The 20,269-nt window shown below is 45.3% G+C and overlaps 1 protein-coding gene across 3 annotated transcripts in view; it reads left to right on the top strand.

Annotated features, from left to right (window-relative positions):
• Window positions 1-20,269, top strand: part of WWP2 (WW domain containing E3 ubiquitin protein ligase 2) — a 124,272-nt gene that overhangs the window by 44,226 nt on the left and 59,777 nt on the right. For all 3 annotated transcript variants that reach the window (XM_079800535.1, XM_079800534.1, XM_079800536.1), the window contains exons 5-6: window positions 6,858-6,995; window positions 9,019-9,115. In XM_079800535.1, the coding sequence (XP_079656661.1) occupies window positions 6,858-6,995; window positions 9,019-9,115 (235 nt within the window). The remainder of the gene's footprint in view (window positions 1-6,857; window positions 6,996-9,018; window positions 9,116-20,269) is intronic.

Genomic DNA, 20,269 nt, shown 5'->3' with positions numbered 1-20,269 from the left:
CGTGAAAGAACGTTCTCTTTAAACCTGGAATAGACTTGAGCCTGTGTGTGTCTGAGTTATGGGGAACCAGGGAATGGAAAAGAGACTGTTTACTCTCTGCCCTTTTGGAATTTCCTCCCTTCGGTTCCTCTGTGCGCCAGTGTTTCACAGCTAGGTGTAGAGCGAACACTGACCTGTTAATGAATGCCCTGCTTATTTTCACTTTCTTTTGATGGGCCTATGGGATTGAGGGTAGAGGGAGGCAGGAAGAAGGATGTTTGTTTGTTCCACTGAGAGGCTCTGTTAAGGCCAAATCAATCACATCTTCATCAGGCTTCCGAGACTCTTGATCCAAGAGAACGGGGTCTCCCTTAAAAGTATCCTACTTTTGTGTCTTGTTTTATTTTTTTGCAAATTTCCAGGTAAATCTTTACATTTATATTTTGAGTTAGGAAGAAAAAGTGATTTTTTTTTAAAAGGTATAAGTGTGTACAACGCACGTACCTTTGGTGATGTGGGGGCAGGGAGGGACAGCGATGACAAAAGATTCTCAAGTGGAAGGTTCTTGCATTCACTGCGGTGAAACTGTCCAGGCGGGAGCTCTGGATTTCGTAACTGGATTGCACTGTTACAGTGGCACAGTTTGGCAGCTATGGTTTCCGCAGTTTCTTCTTTTGTTGGAACAAGGCAGGCAGCTTCCATGTCCCATTTATCTATACTTATTAGTACCATACGCAAAAAAGCCATGAAAAAGTTCAAGTCAAGAAAGGGAAAAAGTAACTGTTAAAAAAATATTACTCATTCTTCTTGTACGTAACTGCTCTTCCCAATAGGAAATTGTTAACCTGAAGCCACTTGCAAATCCGAGGCTTTGCAGTTAGGAAAAATAAGAGTTATTCCGTAAGCATCTTTACTGGTATATTTTCTGCTCTTTGGTATTTCAAAACTGTATAAGTATTGTTGAATTCTTGTAAGTTTTTAAGTTAGTTTACAGTCTCTGTTTGTGCCTAGGGTATGCTGGTTTGAAAGAAAGCTATCACAGAAAATGTCAAGCATAAAAAAAAGTGGAAAGAATAGACCATGGACCCCTGCCAGCCAGCTCCACAGCCCTGAGAGGAATGGGCGGTCCTCTTTCATCTAACTGGGTTATTTTTATGCGAATCCCAGACACGGTTCACCTACTAATATTTTAGTGCGTATCTCTAAAATGTAAGGGCTCTTAGAAACCATAGCTGTAATGCCAGTTTCATAACTAAAAAACTTGATGGCAATTATTTTAGTATCATCAAATACTCAGTTTTCACATTTCCCCAGTTGTCGTATAGTTTCCCCCTCACCATTGGTCTATTTGAATCAGAATCCAAACAAGAGCGAACTGTCTCCTAAGGCTCTTTTAGCTGATGAGTTCTTTTTTTTTTTTTTTTTAACCCCTTCAAGTTTGTTGTTGGAGAAACAGGATGGTTTGTCTTGTAGTTTCCCACATTTGGGGTTTTGCTGAATTGTGGGTTAGCACGTTCCTCTGTCCCTCTGTGTTTTCTATAAACTCATAGGTAGATATAGAGGCTTGATCTGATGTAGGGTTCTCTCCTCCCCACCCCCACCCCCCTTTTTGATGAGGTGATGTGTGATTCCATCAAGAAGCACCTAGTGTCTGCTTGTCTCTCTCGGTATGGCAGCTTTTGAAGCGATTTCCTGGCATGGTCCTTGAGATTTTCCAAATTCGTTTCCCCGGGATTCTAATATCCAAGCCCTACCGCTGTCTGTTGACCTCCATAAAGCAGCATTACAAGGTATTGGTTACCAGAGGGTACTTAGAACAGAACAGAAGGGCACAATCCCATAACCGAAGAAGTGTGCTTGCTGATTGCTGAAGTTAGCATGAGCTCAGGACTTTGGCTTCCTCGGTGGAACTAACGTCTCCTGCCAGCGGAATATTTTCATTATATATGTTCCATTTGGTTGTAATTGAATCTGACTTCCTCTATCCATGCTCTAAGTTGGCTCTTTTTTTCAGCCCCTGCCTATGATTTTCCCAAAGCTTTGATTCCAAGAGACAGTGGGGCCTGGCTGATGTGCTCCGTGGGGGCCATCAGCCCCCCTAACGTGTGTTTAGTCTCCTTTCAGCCTCCCCTTAGGCACCCTGTTCCCAGAAGACACTGCCACCACCTTGGCCCAAGTCACCATCTGCTCCCACTTGGAATACCGTAATGACCTCCTGCCTGGTCTCGTCTGCTTCAGCCCTTGCTGCTCCTGCAGCCGGAGTGATGGTTATAATGGGAATCATGACCCTTCCTTGCTCAGAACGCTCCAATGGGCTCCGATCTCACACAGAGTCAATGTCACAGGCCTCGCTAGGGCTCCAAGGCCTTCCTTGTGGGCTCTCGTTACCCCCTGTCCTCATCTGCTACCCTCTTCCCTCGTCTCCTCTAGCCACACCGGCCTCCCTGCCATTCCTCACACCTGCTAGATACGCTCTCACCTGGGGCCTCTGTGCTTCCTTCTCTTTCTGCCTAGAATATTCTCCTTCCAGGTACCTACATGGTTTCCCCAACCTCATCCTTCTCCAAGTCTTTGCTCAGTTGTCACCTTCCCAGCGAGACTTCCTCACCACCCCGAACCCTCCTCCCACCTCTGGCACTCTCCATCCCTTGCCTCGTTTCATTTTTTCCTACTACATGTGTAACCAACCTCCTAACAGATTATGCAATTTACTTAAAAACAAAACCAAAAAACACCGCCACCAAAAACCATTGCTCATTGCCTGTTCCTCCTAACTACAAATAAACAGCCCAGAGCACAGGTTCTTTTGTTGTTGTTGTTCCTGTTGAATCTCCGTGACTGGAGTAGCAGGTGCTCTATACACATATGTGAACTGCGGGGCCGCAGATAGAGCAGGGCCTGCCGAGGCTGAGAGTAGCCGGTGAGCTTCCTAGATCTGATCCTAGTTATGGAAATGGACCTACTACCCTGATTTATTTCATCAGTTTCTTGATTTTTGAGCAGGGCCTCCAAAGGCAGTAGTGGGAAGACTTGCTTGAAGAGAAAGGGCCTTTGTAGAGCTGTCCGCGTGGCCACAGTGAAACCTGAGGGCCCCGAGGCGAGGTGGCTAGCGCTGCTATTTATAGTTCAGATTCCAGTATATGTTTTCCAGCCACACTTGCTCCTTTCAGCCTCCCCTGCACGCTCCAGTCTGTCACTCAATTAGCTAATGGCTCCTTTAGTCCCATTATGCATTGTAGGGCTCCCCTGGCTCAGCTACTTTTTTAAAAAAGAGAATAATGGGGTGTTCTGTTCTCAGAGGTTTAATTTTTTAATAGCCTTGCCAATTAAATGAAAACCTTTTCCCAACTTTTTATTATGAAATTTTCAAACATGCAAAAGAATGGAAAGAGTAACACAATGAGCACCCAGATGCCCTCCACTGAGATCCAACCCTTTTTAACAGCTTGCCACGTTTGTTTAACCAATATGTGCGAGCCCATGGGAATGTGCTTTTTTTTTTTTTTTCTGAACCATTTGAAGGTAACTTGCAGATATCATAGCACTTTAGTCTTAAAAACTTCAGCCTGTTCTCCTATAAAACCATTTAAGACTAAGTGCAGATATCATTCTAATCTTCTCGTGAGTCTCACAGGAATAAGAACATTTATATATAAAACCACAGTGCCATTCTTAAGCCTAAGGAAATTAACGGTAATTTCAGACATTATTTAATATCCAGTCTCGTGCAGATTTCCCCAAGAATATTTTTTTCAAGCCAAGGGTTAGTCAGAATTCACGCATTGCATGTGGGTTATGTTTCTTTCAATCTAGAAGAATCTCTTTCCCACACCCCATTTCTAAAAAAAAGAAAAAAAAAAAAAGAAACTTGTTTAATAACACTGACTTTTTGAAGACTCCAGGACAGTTACTGTATAGATGTCCCATATTCTGGATGTCTGATGGCTTCCTCATGGCATCCCTGAATTTGTTTCTCTGTCCCCTAATTTCATGTACTGGGAAGGTGGTTAGAAGCTTGCGTGGGCTCAGGCTAAGTGCTTTTAGCAAGAAGACTTGAAAAGTGATGTGTACTTCTCAGGGCAGCACACCAGGAAGCACGTGGGTGTCAGGTCGTCTTGCTCTCAATGACGCTCTATTTGATTGATGGCAGAAGTCTCTCTTACTCTTTTCTTTTTCTTTTTTTTTTTTGTTTTGTTAATCCTCACCCCAGCATATCCTCCCCTGCCCCCCACCATTGCTTTTTAGAGAGAGTGGAAGGGAGGGAGGAAAGGAGGAGGAGAGAGAGAAACATTGATGTGAGAGACACATTGATTAGTTGCCTCCTGCACATGCCCTGACTGAGGCTGGGGAATTGAACCTGCAAACCAAGCAGGTGCCTTTGACTGGGAATTGAACCTGAGACCCTTTGGTTGAGGGTCTAACCACTGAGAACACTGGTCATGGTTATTCTTAACCCTTTGCACTCGCTTGCTTTTTTCTCGATTCCTTTATTCTACTCGGGATTTAATTTTTTAAATACCCCAGATTTTACAAAGTGTGGCAGTAGAATAAAAAACTGGAGTTTCTTTTCATACAAACTTATTTATTTGGATTTTTTAATATTTCAAATTATTGATACATTCAAAGAGTAATTTTAATCTCGACATCCGAGTGCAAAAGGTTAATTTTTTGAGGAATCGCCAGACTGTTTCCCATATCCACTGGCTCTTTTGAAATGGCAAATTGGTCTCCAAGTGTTGCAAGCTAGCTTCTGAGCCCTCACGTCCCTGTGATGGTTATGTGGCTTTCCTTGGAAGATTTTGTGGAGAGTGTTGCCGAAACCTGAAAAAAGTTCGGAAAGGTCAAAAGAAAGGTGACTGACTGGTTATACAATGAACACGTTAGACCAAGAGAAATCAGGACTCTTCAGCCTAAAAACAGGAAAGTCAGCAGGGAGATGATAAAAAATGACAGCTTATTAGGAGCTCACTGGGTACTGTTTATTTCTTTACAAGTGCCCTCTGAACAATGTGCTCTTACTGCTCCCGGTTCTATAGGGAGACCGATGGTCACATTAAGTAATTGCTACACGACTACTAGGTCATAGAACTGGGATTTGAACCCAGCCTGCCTGGCTGACACCTGCCCTCCACCTCTGTGCTGTACACCCTATTGGGGACTTAGGCACAGGATCTCGAAATAGCAGAGTAAGGAGGCACTCCTTGAGGTTTTTTTCAAAACAGTAATAAACATTTATTATCTCATGGTTTCAGTGGGTCAGGATTTGGGAGTGGCCTAGCTGGGCAGTCTGACCTGGGATCTCTCACGAGGCTGCACTCATCTGAAGGCTAGACCGGGGCTGAGGGCTTCACTTCCTGGGTGGCTCATTTGCCCAGTGGGAGAGTGGCATTGGTGGGTAGGTCTCAGTTCTTTCTCCCCACGCCTAGACTTTTGAAGGAACTTGTTTTCACATTACAAGTGTTACTTTATGGAAATATTTGGAACTCACCAAGCCCCTCAGTGAAACTGACTGAAAATAGCAATAGACTCAAAAAGAGATCATTACAGGAAGAGAGGTTAAGGGAAGGGAGAGAACTTGAAAACCTGCAGGGTAACTGATTTCTACTTTATTATACCAGATCTTTGAATTGACCCAGACTTTGTTTTTGTTAGGTTCTTAAAGGACGGTGCCTATTCCTTAGAGAAATCTGGGGCAGGCCTTTTAGTCGGGGGAGATTGTTTCTAGGAAGTGCTCATGAAGATACTTATTTATACGTACCCTGCCTTCTTCTAGAAAACCAGTGAGGTAGCTTATAATAATACAGTAGCAACTAAGAGATAAAATTAAGTGGTGGGTGGTGGGTGGTGGGTAGTGGGTGGGGAGGGAGGTTGGAGTATGTGGCATTTTCCTGGTCTGGCTTTGTAAGATGTGGGGGAGGCACGGGAGGACTGCACAGCCTTTGGAAATCCTCAAACACGCTGCTCTCTCCCGGTGATTATTGAATGGCCCTGACCTGGAGGTTACAGCTCCTGAGCAGTCACTGGCCGGAAGCTCTTCCGTGTGGCCGAGCTTGGTGGTGGGGGTCGGGGGTGTGTGTGTAGCAGTTTCCAGCCCACCTAGGGTTTGGGGCTTCCGCCTCGTGCCAGTTGGTTCTGTTTTCCTGCTGTGGTTTCCCAGCGCGTCTTGTTTGCCCACAGGGCTGACTACCTAGTGTTCTGGGGACTGTGAATGTGAGCTGCCTTCCCACCTCAGTCACAGAGCCAGGTGTCGAGTGGTCTCCCCTTCCCGGATTAACCCAGGCTCATATGACTGTGGGGCTGACTTGCTTGTATTGAACTTTTATTGTTAATAAATGTTTTCCTTGTTTCAAAGTGAAACATTTTCAGAGTTGAAAATAAACAACAACAACAACCACACTTTTTAATGCAAATAAGAAAAGAATAAGCCCCTGAAATTGTTCATCTGGAGATGACTCCTGAGATGATCCCTCAGGGTCTTCTGACCCGTTTCTTTTCTTTTTGCCACTGTTCTCTATATGCGTAGAGGGATACTTCTTGAAGGAACTGCTTTCTTCCTCTGTACGCCTTCAGTATCTCTAGTTTTTCCTTATGGTCCTGCAAGTAGAAGCAAACAAGTAATGTAGAAATTCTGTAGTTAACCTAATCACCTAAAATGTTTAGAAAAGGAAGAGCACAGCCTTCCCCACCAGCCTCATACGACAGTGACAATTAGACATGTTCCTTCCCGTTCTGTTTCCCAGGCCACAGGCAGATTTGAAGATGCGGAAAAATGTTGCCAGGGGAGCCAGAGTAGGCCAAGTGGGAGCTTACAACTTACAGAACCTTAACTCCGGGTGCATTTGCTTTCTCCCATCCGCGTTGCCTTTTGTGTCCGACAGTGGAGAACACACAGCTGACCCTGAACCTGCAGACGGAGAACAAAGGCGGTGTTGTCTCGGTCGGTGAGCTGACAATTTTCCTGGACGGGCCGACTGTTGATCTGGGAAGCGTGCCTAATGGCAGTGCCGTGACAGACGGTGAGTGCTGCCCTGCTCCCCAGGGGTGGGGCAAGGGGTAGGGAGGTGCCCAGAGTTTGGTTCTCTACCAGGTCCCTGGTTTGGGTACGGCTCAGCCAGCCCCGGCCCATAGCTCGCCCTGATTCCTCTCAGCGTCCATAGCATGAGCAAAACCGTGACATGATTTTACAAGGACAGCTTTCCGACAAAGGACCAAAAGAAGTGTCGTCTTTTCAGTGTGGTGTTCGGTTTGAGAGCAGAGAAAAACCTCCTTTCATCCCACGTGGGCTTTGGAAAATAAAAGGTCTTTATTACATGTTACTTGGGCCCATTTTTCCTCACCCCCATGCAGTTAACCTTCCTGGGGAGCTTTGAGGGTGTCTTTTATGAGCTGCTATTGGCTGGGAAAGGGGACTCTGTGTCTTAGAGATTCACGCTAGTAAAATACTGACAGGAGCAGGGCATTTGAAGAGCGTTTTCCGCTCTGCCCTGGATGTGGGCCGTTTGTTTGTTTTTAATCCAATCTGAAATTAGTCACCTTGGGTCTAGCAGGAAATTATTTCATGAAGTCAGAAATAATGGGTTGGGTTTCTCCATAATTTTTCTTGTCAAATGTGATGTAACTAAGGGACTTTCCCAAACAGGCCCCAAACAGACTTTCTATAGCTTCAAGGGGGTGGAATTTGAATTCTAATTCAAGGGCACCTGGTGAATGGTTGGGCCTTGACTTGAGAATCCTCCCTGAACCGGACCGAATGGTGCTTGTGTACTTTTGGTGCATGGAGGAAAACAGCACATGTACAGGTAATTGGGCACCTAGTATGTGCTAGATCTTGGACCAGGTGCTAGCTAGATGGCAGGGGCAAAATTCACTTGGTGCCTACTCCCAGGAGCTTGTAATTTACTCGGTGGGGGCAGGGGATGCTAAGCATCAAGCGAGTAAATGCACAAATAATTGTGTAACTATAATTGTGACAAAAGCTATGAAGGAAAGATAGTGGGCAGTATAAAATCTCGTACTTTAGGGGATCTCATCTGAATTGGGAGTGGGGGCACGGAAAGTTCCTCTGGGGAAGCTGAGACCTCTGGAGTATGAGGAGTTTTGACAGGCCAAGGGGTGGCTGAGTCAGAGGTGGAAGGGTCCCATGTGCAGAGGCTCAGAAGTGGGAGTGAGCTTGGCCTGTGGTGGGAACAGAGGTGACCAGGGTGCCTGGATTATGGGGAGCAAGGAGAGTGGTGAGAGGTGAAGCCACAGAGGCAGGTCAGCTCAGATCACACAGCCTTGAAGGCCTGGGGTTCAAATCCTCTTGAACCCCATCCTGAGAAGCAGGAAGTGATGGAAAGGTTTTTAGCAGAATAGTATCATGATTTGATTTTTAATTGAATTTAATTTGGATTTTGAAAAGCTCTCTGGTTGCCAGGCCGGTGTGGCTCAGTGGTTGAGCGTTGACCTGTGAACCATGAGGTCACGGTTCAATTCCCGGTCAGGGCACTTGCCCAGATTTCGGGATCGATCCCCAGTGTGGGGCGTGCAGGAAGCTGCCGATCAATGATTCTCTCTCATCATTGATGTTTTTCTATCTGTCTCTCCCTCTCCCTTCCTCTCTAAAATCAATAAAAATATCTTTTTAAAAAAAGAAAGAAAAAAAAAAAAGAAAAGCCCTCTGGTTGTGACATGGAGAAATGCCCCAATTCCTTGCCCCCACTTTGCGTGGTCAGCATCTGTTCTCTGTCTCACGTGGATGGCCGAAGTTCATGTGCTGTGTGAGGCAACGTGCTTGTAAGTGCCTTAGACATTCTTGAAGGTCTTGGAGAACAAGAGCTGTTTCCCAGGTTTGAGACCCTCTGTTTCGTGGCCCTGATCAGATCTCCCCCGCTGCCCCTGTTCCTTCTCGTGCTGGCGGCTGCATCTTGCTCGCCTCTCTGAGTCCCACGTGATGGGTAACTGTCACACACAGGTGAACTCTGTGCTGTAGCCACACCTCAAACAAGGGTTGAGCTTCTCAACGTTTCTGTCTTTCCTTGTGATGGATCCCCTTTCTAGGATCACAGCCACCTTCGAGAGAATCCAGCGGGACCGCTGTCACCGCAGAGGGCCGGCACCAGTCTCCCAGCACCAACTGCTTTGGAGGGAGATCCCGGTAAGACCCCTGTGGGTGAGGAGGAGCCCGGAGGAGGCGTAGGGCCATTGAAAACATGCTGCCAAGTGGCAAGGAACGGTTTATGTTAGAAACTGGTGGACATTTCCAGAGAGCTTATAACTGACCCCGTGTGTTAAGGAGGCCCAAAGGGGAGGACAAAACTCAGGGTTCTCGGAAGGGTCAGGGGTCGCTTGTCGAAGTTTGGAACTGGCTAATGGTTATTTGGATAAGAGGAACTGGCGAACAGAACCTGACTGCTTTTTATACATCAGGTGCAGCGGCCACAGTTACCCTTCCAAGATACACACAGAAATGCTTAGAGCAATGCTGCTTTGTAATGTGACATTTTCTGTTTCTCTTCTCGGGGGGTTGGTTAAGACCTCCCTCCTTGGAGTCTGACTTATATTTTACTTGTTATACATACCACTTAAATTTTATTTACCGACATTCCCATCTTACACCTGGGTTAATGCAAACTCATTTTCACGACAACTGAGTTCCCAGGCAGAAGAATCGTTTTAAGTGTGTTAGGGAGATGGAGAGGGGGCTGTTTATTACAATGTACAAAATCCCCAGGCATTTTAAGGAGAAGAATCACAGTAATTCCTTGTAAATCTGTGGAGAGTAGGCAAATAACTGGCAAAATCTTCCCAAACAAGCCCCAGGGTGTGGGGGGAAATGCTGGGAGAAACCTTATGATTTCAGCCAGTACCCACAGCATCTGGAAAGATTCCTCTGAGGACGGCCATCAGCCTCTCTGGGCTTGGTTGTTTTGAGCATTTGTGAGGTTTCAGTGCCTGGCAGGTGTCGGGAGTAAGAGAGGGTTGGGTGTCTGGGGCTTTTGTCTACAGCGTCATTAGAAGCCAGGGTATTGTTTCCCCGTCTGCTTTTCTCCAAGCATCTGCAGTGGCATCCCCCAAGCTCTAAAGACCAGTTGCCTCTCTCTGTGACTCACTAGGTGGCTTACAGGTTGGGTAAACAGTCAAGTCTCACAGCGTTAAGGACCAACAGTATAACTGGCAAACCTGTGTCCACCAAGGAGTGATGGGCACCCAGAACTAGAGAAAACAGGAGTCGGTGCCGAGTGTTGGCCGAGAGAACCCCTCAGGGTTTCACCCTCTCAGAGTGATGGCTTCTTAGCTTTGGCACTGGTCACCACCACTGTGGCCTTTCAGCTGACTTGGACATTTTGTGTCAAACAACTGATACACTTGGAGCTGGAAGGCAGGGTCCAGCTCTTAACACGTTTGCACTTAAGTTTTTGCCCTATTTATTGCTCTCTGAAGTTCTCCAGTTTTGGGACCCTGAAATTCATACACTGTATCCTGCTGGCCCTTCTTCGTTGTTGTTTGTGTGGAGGATTGTTGACTGTTAAAACAGCAGGCAGACTTCCACAGACAGCCAGATGCATTTTTGCAGTGACATGTGGTAGACAGTAAATGCTAGTTCATTATTGGTGGGCAAAGCGCCTTCCAGCTATTATAAACTGCATGGGAGTCCCCCTCCGTCTGCCTAGCCACTGCAGCCTCAGCCATCTATTCTGTGTTCACATGGAACCTGCTTCCACTCAGCAGCAAGCACTTTTGAAAGTATCACCCGAGGGCAGTATCTTCTGTGTCCCTAAGAACCCCTCTCCCCATTGCTGCTGGTCAGTGTGCACACACAGGTGGTAGGTAGCAGGGCAGTTGACTCGATGGGAGTCCTCCCAGTACAACTTGCTGTGGGGTATTGGGCAGGTCACTAAACCTCTTGGTGCATCAGTTTTTTCAGGCGTAAAAGGGGGATATTACCTGCCTCATGGGGTTATTGCAGGAATGAACTGAGATGAGGTGTGTCATTCTGAGGGCCTTGCACACTGGGAGTGTTCAGTGACCGTGGTGGGGGTTTCTCTGCTCTGGAGACTGGCTATTGCACCCCTCTCCTCCTCCCCCAACCCAGGAAGTGAGGCATTGCTGATGCATTCACATCAGTTAAGAGGGTGATGAATCAACCTTCAGGGTTCAAGGGCAATCCTCGGCTGTCTTTGGTTTGCCAGGGCAGAGAGAATGATGGGCTTCTGTCTGCTGCCTCCCAGACTAAATATTTAGCTTTCGCTGTCTGAAGGGTAGGTTTTTCTTGGACTTGGGTGCTATTCACCATGATCAAAGGTGCTCTGATGTGCCGTGAAGGTGAAGATTGCAATGTCAAAGCAGTGTTTTCCTCTCCTCTTCCCCCGAGCCTTATTAAGCCATGGAACTGGAACTGAGTAAGGGCTTTACCTTAGGGCAGTGATGGGCAACCTTTTGAGCTTGGTGTGTCAAACTTCGCCAAAAAACTGAGCATAACTCGGGTAGTGTGTCACTTTGAGGAAAAAACATTATTTTGCAAATGTTTCATCCTCAGGAGCAGCAAACGTTTCATCCTTGGCATGCGGCCACCTCAGCGGCCGCGTGTCATCAGAAATGGCTACGCATGTCAGTGCTGACACGCGTGTCATAGGTTCGCCATCACTGCCTTAGGGGTTCGTCTACCCAAGTTCATCTAGCAAAGGCACCTTTGCTTGCTGACCAAGGCCTCAAAGCTCCATCTCTCAGTGAGATCTTGCCCAGTCTTTAAGAATAATTGAATGAGCCCTAGCCAGCTTTACTCAGTGGTTAGAGCGTCGGCCCCCAGACTAAAGGGTCCTGGGTTTGATTCCTGTCAAAGGCAGGTGCTTCAGTTGCAAGCTCCATCCCTGGCCCTGGTTGGGGCATGCGCGGGAGGCAACCAATCGCTGTGTCCTCACATCAGTGTTTCTCTCACTCTCTGTCTCTCCCCCTCCCTTCCACTCAATGGAAAAAATATGCTCGGTTGAGGATTAGCAACAACAACAAAAAGAATCGAGTGAAACAGCTCCAGTTATTTTATCATCTGGTCTGCCACATGGAAACCAGCGTGGTTTAACCACCAAGAATTCACAGGGCGTAAATTTATTTGCAGACAGACCACATTAGTACATAGTCAGTGGGTCTGTTGGATTAAAGAAAGAGTTAACATCATAAACTGCTGTATAGTCCTATAATGAAGTACTGTCCCATAGTAAAAATGGGTGCAAGATCATTGCATTAACATGGTCGAATCTCAGAAACATAACATTGAACAAGAGTAGCAGGTCATAGAAAACAAATATACAATATGATGTAATTTATATAAAGTTAGAAAATATAAAGTTGAATCATGTGTTTTTTAATGAATACCTTTGTAGATAATAAAACTATAAAAAAATTGAAGGGAATAATGAACCTTGAATTCAGAAGAATGGTCATTATTGGGGAGGTGGGGATGGGTATAATGAGGAAAAAGCACACAGAAACTTGGAGATGCTGGGAATGTTAATTCTTAGCCTGGGTGGTGGGTTCATCTTACTGTACTCCTTTAAACGGAATGTATATTTAATGTATTCTTTTGTTTACATGGTATATTTCACAGCAAAAAAAATTAAAAAGTGTCTCATACCCACCTCAGAGAACTGAACTACGATGGAGAAATTGTTTGCTATCGAGGCAGACAGATTTCAGAACCTAGGATTTCTGCAGGCTCAGTAATGACCACTTTTTTCTGTTTTGCCCCGTTTCTGTGGGTAGCAGTGTAGCTGATGATTCTGAGTCGGTGCTCCACATTGGCCTTGCATTCCTGTCACCTAGAAATCTCAGGCTTGAGACTTTCGTTTGGGAGGTAGGGGAATGGGTTCCAGAGGAAAGCTGGTCACTGCCAGATAATGTGTCAGACAGCACTAATCTTGGTGGTCTGGGAGGGCTGGCCTAACACCATTTGGTTGATTAGAGTGGGGCGCTGACGTGGCATGCTGAGGATTCTGTCCATTGATGTGCCATCCTGCCCTGTGTCCTCAGCCCGTGTTCCTATCCCAGCAGCGGAGAGTGCTGTCACGGAGCCTCCTGGGAGCGTGTGTGCTAGTTGGCACGGGGAGTACCCACCACACCCTTTAATAATCCCCCAGTACTTATTTTATTTTGCTGGAATGAGGGCTGGCTTTGGGAACCATGCCTAAGTCAATCCAGGTTTTGAAGATCTAATAATGTGTGCCTGGTATGGTGCACATATTGCACAGGGCTTGCCTGGAGGGCTTTCCACAGTCTTCATGATACACAAGTTGTATGTGAGACAGGCACGTGCCGGGGAAGCTCAGAGAGGAGAAATGAGCGAGAGGAAAAAACGGGGGAGAGAATGGGGTGGGGGTTTGCAGAGAGGTGGTTGTCCATTGTCCGTGGTTAGGGACTTGTGGAGGCAGCTAACTCAGGAACTAGAGAAGCTGGCGGTAGGGTGTACATGGAGGAAAAAAGAACCCAACAGAGGGGATCCATGCTGGTGCTGGCAGCTGGGTTCAGAGTTACTTTTAGGTTAGAAATGATTGTGAAATCCCAGTCTGAAGAGTGGAAAGCCAGGATATCAGAGTCCCTCTGTCGTTTGCTGATTCTTCGCCACCTGTCATTTTCCCTTCTCCCCAGCTAGTGTGTGAAATCAGGGAGTGAAGGTGAAATCAACTAACAGATGGAAGCCATAGGCCTGTCTCCTAACGATGCGGCTCCTCTAAGCTCAGCCTTAAGATTTCTCGCGGCTTGAATAACTAGCTCTTCAGTCTAGAATCGCTATAGATTTTCCAACGTCATACAGGGAAATGGTACAAAAAAGTGGAAGAATGCATTGAATTTGCTTTTAGGCTCACTCAGTTTTTCATTAATAGGTCTGAAGACTATGAAAGTGAGAAGAAATCCGTGGAGAGGGGAAGACAGGAGAGAGTGGTGCAGGAGTTTGCAGAGTTTGTTGTCCATTGTCGGTGGTTCGTGCAGTACCTTAGGGATGAGTTGAACTTCTTGGTGAAGAAGCTGTATGTAGGGACTTTATGACTAATTTTCTTGTGTGCATTTCAGTTATTTTGCACAGGAGTATATGTGAATGTGCATGAATGTGTGTGCATGTGTGTTTGGTGAAGGACTGGAGGCCTTATATTTGTCTATGTCCATCATCAGCTGTGAGTGTTGGCCAGTGTTGATCAGAATCTGTGTTTTAACAAGCTCGCCCCAACCCAAACCAGTGATTTTGTTACATGTAAAAGTTTCAAACTTCTTAGGAGTTTTCATGCACCCTCCTTCCCCCTTTTCCTTTTTGTCTTGCTTTGATGAAAACATATCACATTTATTGACTCCCTTTCCTTGGCATTAATGACTTCTAAAGATTTAAAAGAGGTGTAATCTCAGAGACTTATAGAACCCCAAGGTCTCTGGTGAGCTCTAAATAGCTCCTCAGCTGTGTCTGCAGACAGCCTAGCCCAGAAAGGAAAGAAAAATAAACTCAGGCAGTCGTGATTCTGCTGGGAACACTGCTGGGAGTCCTGGGAGGCCCAAGGGGTGTAGGGAAGCAAAGCTAACCGTGAAGGAGGGAAGGGAGCCGAGCCTCCGGGCACTGGGCCATTCTCTCAGCGATTGTTGGTCACCAATGACTCCTTCAGTTAAGATGACTCAAGGCTACTTGATTTGGAAGTGCAGTTATTTGGAGATGTCAGCATGAAGCTCAATCAAACACCTTTTACAGTTTCCATTAGGCCTTCCACTCAGCAGCTTTTACTTAAAGTGGCTATTATAGCCTCTTACGATTGCTGGGGAAGGGAAAGGAATAAGGAAAGGAAAAGTGTAAATCATTTGTTCATTCAGTGATAACTAAGACACAGTCCCTGCTCACAAGGAGCTTACAGCACTCTCTTCCAAGCAGTTGGTTTATATGGAATAGGATTGAGACGATGGACAAGAGCCCTTCTGCATTCTCAAAGCAGCTATTGAAAAGTAATCGTGGCGATTAATTATATATTCCTTTATATGCTAATTAATTAAGTTTTTACTAATTGAAATATACATTATACATTACCAGATGCCCGATGCACGGAATTCGTGCAAGGGGCTCGGCCCCCGCAGCCACAGCAGCTGCCTCTGCCTCGGCCCCCCGCCACCATGGCTTCGTCTGGTCTAATTAGCATATTATGCTTTTATTATTATAGACTATACATTTGTTTATTCAGATATGTTTATTTCATAGGTATTTATTGGTAATTTCTTCTCTATGAACCAAGAGAGGTGTGGTGTGCTCCAGAAAGCTAGTGAGGACCTTTTTATGAACTGCGAGGAAGTAAGGCAGAAATCTGCAGTTGAGGCAATATTCATTCCACAATCATGAATGCCAGGCTCTGAGCCAGGTTGTGGTGAGAAAAAGATAAAAATGGTCCCTGACATCAAGGACTGTGGCATCTAGTATGAGACAGATACATAGATGGCAATATCCTCTGGCAGGAGGCAGCTGATCTGTGTTTTGCTCTCACACATTGATATTTCTCTCTCTCTCTCCCTCTGCCTTCCTTTCTCTCTAAAACTCAACAAAAAAACTCTCTCTCTAAAAAAAAAAAAGAGTTTGGGAGCAATGGAAGTATTCCATGTCTTTATTGTGGTGATGGTAACATGATTGTGTACATTTGTTAAAACTCATTAAACTGCACCCTTCAGCCGAAACCGGTTTGGCTCAGTGGATAGAGCGTCGGCCTGCGGACTCAAGGGTCCCAGGTTCGATTCCGGTCAAGGGCATGTACCTTGGTTGCGGGCACATCCCCAGTAGGGGGTGTGCAAGAGGCAGCTGATCAATGTTTCTCTCTCATCGATGTTTCTAACTCTCTATCCCTCTCTCTTCCTCTCTGTAAAAAATCAATAAAATATATTAAATAAATAAATAAACTGCACCCTTCAAAAAGGGTGATTTTACTATATGTAAACTGTACCTGAATTTTAGCAATTATTCTTGAAAATCTGTTTGGACATTAGCATAGTTATCCCACCTCTCTTTTGTTTTGTATTTGCTTGGCATATCCCCCCCCCCCCCCCAATCCATTTAGTTTCAACCTTTTTGGTACTTATATTTTAGATGGTGTTGCTTGCAAAGGGATTTATTTATTTATTTATTTATTTATTTACATTTTATTGATTTTTTACAGAGAGGAAGGGAGAGGGATAGAGAGTTAGAAACATCGATGAGCGAGAAACATCGATCAGCCGCCTCTTGCACACCCCCCACTGGGGATGTGCCCGCAACCAAGGTACATGCCCTTGACCGGAATCGAACCCGGGACCCTTCAGTCCGCAGGCTGACGCTCCATCCACTGAGCCAAACGGGTTTCGGCTGCAAAGGGATTTAAATACACACACACACACACACACACACACTAGAGGCCCAGTGCACAAATTTGTGCACTAGTGGGGTCCCTTGGCCTGGCCTGCGGGATTGGGCTGAAACCAGCTCTCCGACATCCCCCGAGGGGTCCCAGATTGCAAGAGGACACAGGCCAGGCCGAGGGACCCCCACCAGTGCACGATCAGGGCTGGGGAGGGACACAGGAGGTTGGCCAGCCAGAGAGGGACTGCGGGAGGGCTCCAGGATGTGTCTGGCCCATCTCACTCAGTCCCGATCAGCCAGACCCCAGCAGCAAGCTAACCTACCAGTCGGAAGGTCTACCCCCTGGTGGTCAGTGCAAGTCATAGCGACTGGTCGACCAGTTGACTGTCTGCCCCCTGGTGGTCAGTGCACATCATAGCAAGGGGTTGAGTGGCTTAGCATATCATTAGCACATTACGCTTTGATTGGTTGAATGGCCGCCTGGATGACCGGACACTTAGGATATTAGGCTTTTATTATATAGGATATATTGATTTCAGAGAGGAAGGGAGAGGGAGAGAGAGATAGAAACATCAATGAGAGACAGTCATTGATTGGCTGCCTCCTAAATACCCCACACTAGGGATTGAGCCCGCAACCCAGGCATGTGCCCTGACTGGGAATCCAATCACAACCTCCTGGTTCATAGGTCGACGCTCAACCACTGAGCCATGCCGGCTGGGCTTAACTGGATTTTTAAGAAACCAATATGATAACTTCTATCTTTACACTGTCACTGTTAGCCCATTTATGTTTCTTGTGATTTTTGCTTTTTTTGCTTGTTGTTTTGTTAATCCTCACCCAACGATATTTTCCCATTGTTTCTTGTGAATTTTTACATCTTTGGTGTTGTTTTCATGCTCTTGCCTTTTCATCCTTGTCTTGTGTTCTTTGTTTCACATCTCTAGACTAACTTTTTATATTAAGTCTGTGTTTGGCCTGCCTTCTCTCTGTCTTGATGACTTGAAAGTTTCTTTGGCTCGCTGATTATTTGATAATGGAGTGTAAAATTCTGCATCTAATGGTGTAAAGAGAACAAGAATTGTCCACAAGAAAAACCTTGTCTGAAGGTTTTCTGTTTGGCTTTCCTCTGAATTTTATGGCATGTCTGTGTGCTAGGTTTACTTTGCGAGCTTACAATATGGTCTTTGTTGGTATAATTTTTTAAAAGACAAAATGACAAAAATGTTAAATGATACTAGTAAAAACCTGGAGTAGGATATAATGTGAATAATTGTTATTTTGCGAAGGAGAAGGGGAGATTAGGACCAGGTTGGTTTTGTTCTTTAGTTGTGTGTGTTTTTAATTTTACCTTAAAATTTTTGCCTTTAAAAAAGCTTTATTTTAAATTAAATTATGCCATTTTGTTTACACTTAGAAAAGAATAATGAATTGAGGATTTACTTCTTCCTTTTTCCATTTACTTTTTTTTTTGCAAGGGTACAGGGGTAGTGGTGCTGAATCGTCAAACATTATGTCAAAGGTGCCTTGCCTTATTCATCTTTGTGTCCCCAGTAGGGCCAAATTAGTTCCTTGCTGCACGTAGCAGCAGTTCAATAAATATTTGTTGAGGTGAAAGAGTCTTGTGTTTCTGCTCCTGGTTTGCCAGAACTTCAGGGTGGGTCTTGCTACTGGTTTACATTCCTTGGCACCCCTACTCTTGAGAAGCGATGGTCTCGGGGGCACAGGATGTAGGAAGACTTTTTATCAGGACTGCCTTGTGCTTTCCAAGGCTTAGCCTAACTGCCAAGAACATGGTGGGTTCCCACTGCCTGCTCAGTCTCTCCTGTTTCATCTGTGTTTTTTTTCCTTCATGATTGGTATTTCCATATGGCACTCTTATCATAGACTACTAGAGGCCCAGTGCACGAAATTCGGGAGGAGGGTGTCCCTCAGCTCAGCCTGCGCCCTCTCCCAGTCGGACATCCCTCTCACAATCCAGGATCCCTCGCTCCTTGACTGCTCAGCTCGCTGCTCCTTAGCCGCAGGCTCCTTACCACTAGGCTCGCTTCTCCTTAGCACTGCTGCAGAGGCAGGAGAGGCTCCTGCCACCGCTGCTGTGCTCACCAGCCGTGAGCCTGGCTCCTGGCTGAGTGGTCGCTCCCCCTGTGGGAGCGCACTGACCACCAGGGGGCAACTCCTGCGTTGAGCTTCTTCCCCCTGGTGGTCAGTGTGCATCATAGCGACCGGTCGTTCTGCCGTAACGGTCGCTTAGGCTTTTATTTTATAGATTCTTTTCAAATCTGTGCAACTTTTAAGGTAAATGTTGGAATTAGAGATAAGTTGCCACATAACTACATCTTGTTTGGAAAAAGAATGTAAAGTTCATGTACCTGAACTGTACCAGAAAAGAATGTTACCCTCTAAGAACTGTAATATCCCACTCATGGTTAGTTGTTCCAATTCCCAAGTGATTGTTGAATCTTAAAAATGTGTCTCAGAAAGGACATTTGGATCACAGAAATGTCCCTGTAAGATGAGCACCGATTATCTAGGGCAATGCCATAACTGTATACTAGTAAGGCCCTCTAACTAGAGTGAGGTAGGGTGATCAGCAAGAAATTAGGCTGAGGCTATTACCTAATATATATTTGAGAGTTAATATCTTCTGTGGAAATTGACCTTTATTTGTATTGAAAAGCTATATTAGTTTTCTATTGTTGTGTAGCAAACCATCACAAACTTAGGGCTTAACACCATTTATTAGCGCATATTTCTGTAGGTCAGATGTCTGGCACTGTATGGCCGGCTGGATTGTCTACTCAGGGTCTTACAAGGCCAAACAAAATCAAGGTGATGGCAGGGCTGCATGCTTATCTGGAAACTCTAAGGAAGAATTTGCTTCAAAGCTCATTTAGGTCATCGGCTGAATTCAGTTACTTATGGTTGTGGGACTGAGGTCCCATGTCCTACTGGCTGTCATTCAGGGCCTCTCTCAGCTCCTTAAGGCTACCCACATTTTATTTCATGTATACCCCCAATCTTCAAGCCAGCAAGAGTATGTCTGATCTCCCTCACACTTCAAATTTGTCTGATTTTCTCTTCTGCCATACACACCTGACATCTGCCAGAGAAGGCACTCTGCTTTTAAGAGATCACACAATTAGATTAGTCTTGCCTGGATGATCTCCCTTTCTTGAAGTCAACTCTGCCATATAAACTTAACGTAAGCAAGTGTGTGGCATTTCATCATTTTCACTAGGGCTATTCTTCCGTTTATTAATGTGACTTTTAATTTATCTTTATTTTGTGCTCAAGTTTAATTTTTCATAGACTAGACACTTACTAGTATATAATACCATAATGAATGTAAATAGTAAAAGTAACTTTAATTCTAGATTCCAAAACAAAATTTGAGCATTCTTTACAGGTAAGCCCAGCATACAGCCTGGAATTAGATTAGATGAGTGTAATTTAAAACTTTTCTTTTTAATTTAAATTATTGTTTAAAGTATTACATATGTCTTCTTTCCTCCCCCCCATTGACCTCTCCCCAGCCACTCCCACCCCCCAGCACATGCCCTCATCCCCCTTCTTTCTGTGTCCATTGGTTTTGCTTATATGCATGCATATAAGTCCTTCAGTTGATCTCTTCTCCCTCCCTCTAACCCTCCCCTTCCTTCCCTCTGAGGTTTGACAGTCTGTTCGATGCTTCTGTGTCTCTGGATCTAATGAGTGAGATCATGTTAGGTGAGTGCAATTTTATTGTATATTCTTTCTTAAGATGAAAATTTTAGCCCCATGAAGCTGCCACCTTTGAGAAGATTGCTCTGTACTCCAGGTTGGGCAAAAGTCAATCATTTGTCTTTCTGTTATGGAGAACAGACTTGGCAGCAGTTTTATTTTTACCTTTCCTGTCATTTCTGAGGCTGGCAGCTAGAGGTAGGGTGTGGAATGGAGCCGTAAATTACCCTTGGAATAACTAGA

Source organism: Cnephaeus nilssonii, assembly GCF_951640355.1.
Source record: "Cnephaeus nilssonii genome assembly, chromosome: 20".
In the NCBI taxonomy this organism is placed as follows: Eukaryota; Metazoa; Chordata; class Mammalia; order Chiroptera; family Vespertilionidae; genus Cnephaeus; species Cnephaeus nilssonii.
This window is presented reverse-complemented; position numbering and strand designations above follow the sequence as displayed.